General features: G+C 66.1%; 2 protein-coding genes across 2 annotated transcripts in view; one reads left to right on the top strand and one right to left on the bottom strand.

The window, feature by feature from the left end:
* PKM (pyruvate kinase, muscle) overlaps window positions 1–731 on the bottom strand; it is a 23,603-nt gene extending 22,872 nt beyond the window's left edge. The window contains exon 1 of the mRNA XM_010005907.1: window positions 710–731. The gene's annotated coding sequence lies outside the window, so the exon portion shown is untranslated. The remainder of the gene's footprint in view (window positions 1–709) is intronic.
* Window positions 732–1,264: 533 nt separating this feature from the next.
* Window positions 1,265–2,242, top strand: part of PARP6 (poly (ADP-ribose) polymerase family, member 6) — a 7,933-nt gene continuing 6,955 nt past the window's right edge. Inside the window, exon 1 of the mRNA XM_010005935.1 lies at window positions 1,265–1,342. Coding sequence (XP_010004237.1) covers window positions 1,265–1,342 — 78 coding nt within the window. The remainder of the gene's footprint in view (window positions 1,343–2,242) is intronic.

The following is a 2,242-nucleotide window of genomic DNA, read 5'->3' as shown; positions in this document are numbered from 1 at the left end:
CAGCACCGCCGCGGGGGTGCTCAGGACCCTGGGGGTCCCGCGGGGCTGCTTTGCACTGGGGACGTGGGGCTGGAAATGTTGGGGACCCCTTGCTGGGGGCTCCGGGGACCCCGAAATGAGGACACTGGGGACACCGTGGCAGCCGTGTGAGGAGCCAAGATGGCCACCTCGTCCCAGGGCCCTGGGCACTCTCCTGGGAGCCCCGTGATGGGGGATCCGTGGTGACCCGGGGCTGGGGACGCTGAGAGCTCTGGGCTGGGGGTGCTGGAGACCCCCAGGTTGGAGCCCCGTGATGTTGGGGACCTTTTCTGGGGACCCAGCATCGCTGCTCTGCGCTGGGACCGCGGTGACCACGTGCTGGGGACGCCGGGGACCCCACCTCATGGACATGGAGCACTGCCAGCTCTGCAGGGACCCGAAATGGCCACCCCGTGCGGGTGACGTGGGGACCCTGTCACAGGGGCTGGGGAGCCTGTGCCAGCTGTGTGGGCACCTCAGATGGACACCCTGGGCTGGGGCTGTGGGGTCCCTGGGCTGGGGACACTGGGACCCTGTCCTGGGGGCCCTGGGACCCTGTCCCACGCCCTGGGGACCCTGTGCCAGCCATGTGGGGACCTAGAATGGGCACCCTAGCATGGGATGATGGGGACCCTGTCCTGGGGACACTGGGACCCTGTCCTGGGGACCCTGTCCTGGGGACTCTGGGGACCCTGGGACCCTGTCCTGGGCCCACTGGAACCCTTTCCCGTGCCCTGGGGACCCTGTGCCTGCTGGGTGGGGACCTAGAATGGGCACCCTACCATGGGATGATGGAGACCCTGTCCTGGGGACACTGTCCTGGGAACTCTGGGGACTATGAGGACCCTGTCCTGGGCCCACTGGAACCCCGTCCCATGCCCTGGGGACCCTGTGCCCGCCATGTGAGGACCTAGAATGGGCACCCTACCGTGTGATGATGGTGACCCTGTCCTGGGGACCCTGTTCTGGGGACTCTGGGGACCCTGTCCTGGGGACCCTGTGCACACTGGGTGGGGACCTAGAATGGCCACGCTACCGTGGGATGATGGTGACCCTGTTCTGGGGACTCTGGGGACCCTGGGACCCTGTCCTGGGCCAACTGGGACCCCATCCCATGCCTTGGGGACCCTGTGCCCGCCATGTGAGGACCTAGAATGGGCACTCTACTGTGTGATGATGGTGACCCTGTTCTGGGGACCCTTTCTCATGCCCTGGGGCCCCTGTGCCAGCCATGGGGGGACCTAGAATGGCCACCCTACCATGGGATGATGGGGACCGTGTCCGGGAGACCCTGTCCTGGGAGCTCTGGGGACACTGGGACCCTGTACGGGGGACCCTGTTCTGGGGACCCTTTCTCATGCCCTGGGGACCCTGTGCCAGCCATGGGGGGACCTAGAATGGCCACCCTACCGTGGGATGATGGTGACCGTGTCCTGGAGACCCTGTCCTGGGAACTGGGAGGTCCTAGAATGGCCACCCTACCGTGGGATGATGGTGACCCTGTCCTGGGGACACTGGGACCCTGTCCTGGGGACCCTGGGGACACTGGGACCCTAACCCTGGGACCCTGTCCTGGGCCCACTGGAACCCTTTCCCGTGCCCTGGGGACCCTGTGCCTGCTGGGTGGGGACCTAGAATGGGCACCCTACCATGGGATGATGGAGACCCTGTCCTGGGGACACTGTCCTGGGAACTCTGGGGACTATGAGGACCCTGTCCTGGGCCCACTGGAACCCCGTCCCATGCCCTGGGGACCCTGTGCCCGCCATGTGAGGACCTAGAATGGGCACCCTACCGTGTGATGATGGTGACCCTGTCCTGGGGACCCTGTTCTGGGGACTCTGGGGACCCTGTCCTGGGGACCCTGTGCACACTGGGTGGGGACCTAGAATGGCCACCCTACCGTGGGATGATGGTGACCCTGTTCTGGGGACTCTGGGGACCCTGGGACCCTGTCCTGGGCCAACTGGGACCCCATCCCATGCCTTGGGGACCCTGTGCCCGCCATGTGAGGACCTAGAATGGGCACTCTACTGTGTGATGATGGTGACCCTGTCCTGGGGACACTGGGACCCTGTCCTGGGGACCCTTTCTCATGCCCTGGGGACCCTGTGCCAGCCATGGGGGGACCTAGAATGGCCACCCTACCGTGGGATGATGGGGACCCTGTCCTGGGGACACTGGGACCCTGTCCTGGGGACCCTGTTCTGGGGACTCTGGGGAC

This window comes from Chaetura pelagica, unplaced genomic scaffold (assembly GCF_000747805.2).
Source record: "Chaetura pelagica isolate M959 unplaced genomic scaffold, ChaPel_1.0 scaffold369, whole genome shotgun sequence".
Classification (NCBI taxonomy): Eukaryota; Metazoa; Chordata; class Aves; order Apodiformes; family Apodidae; genus Chaetura; species Chaetura pelagica.
This window is presented reverse-complemented; position numbering and strand designations above follow the sequence as displayed.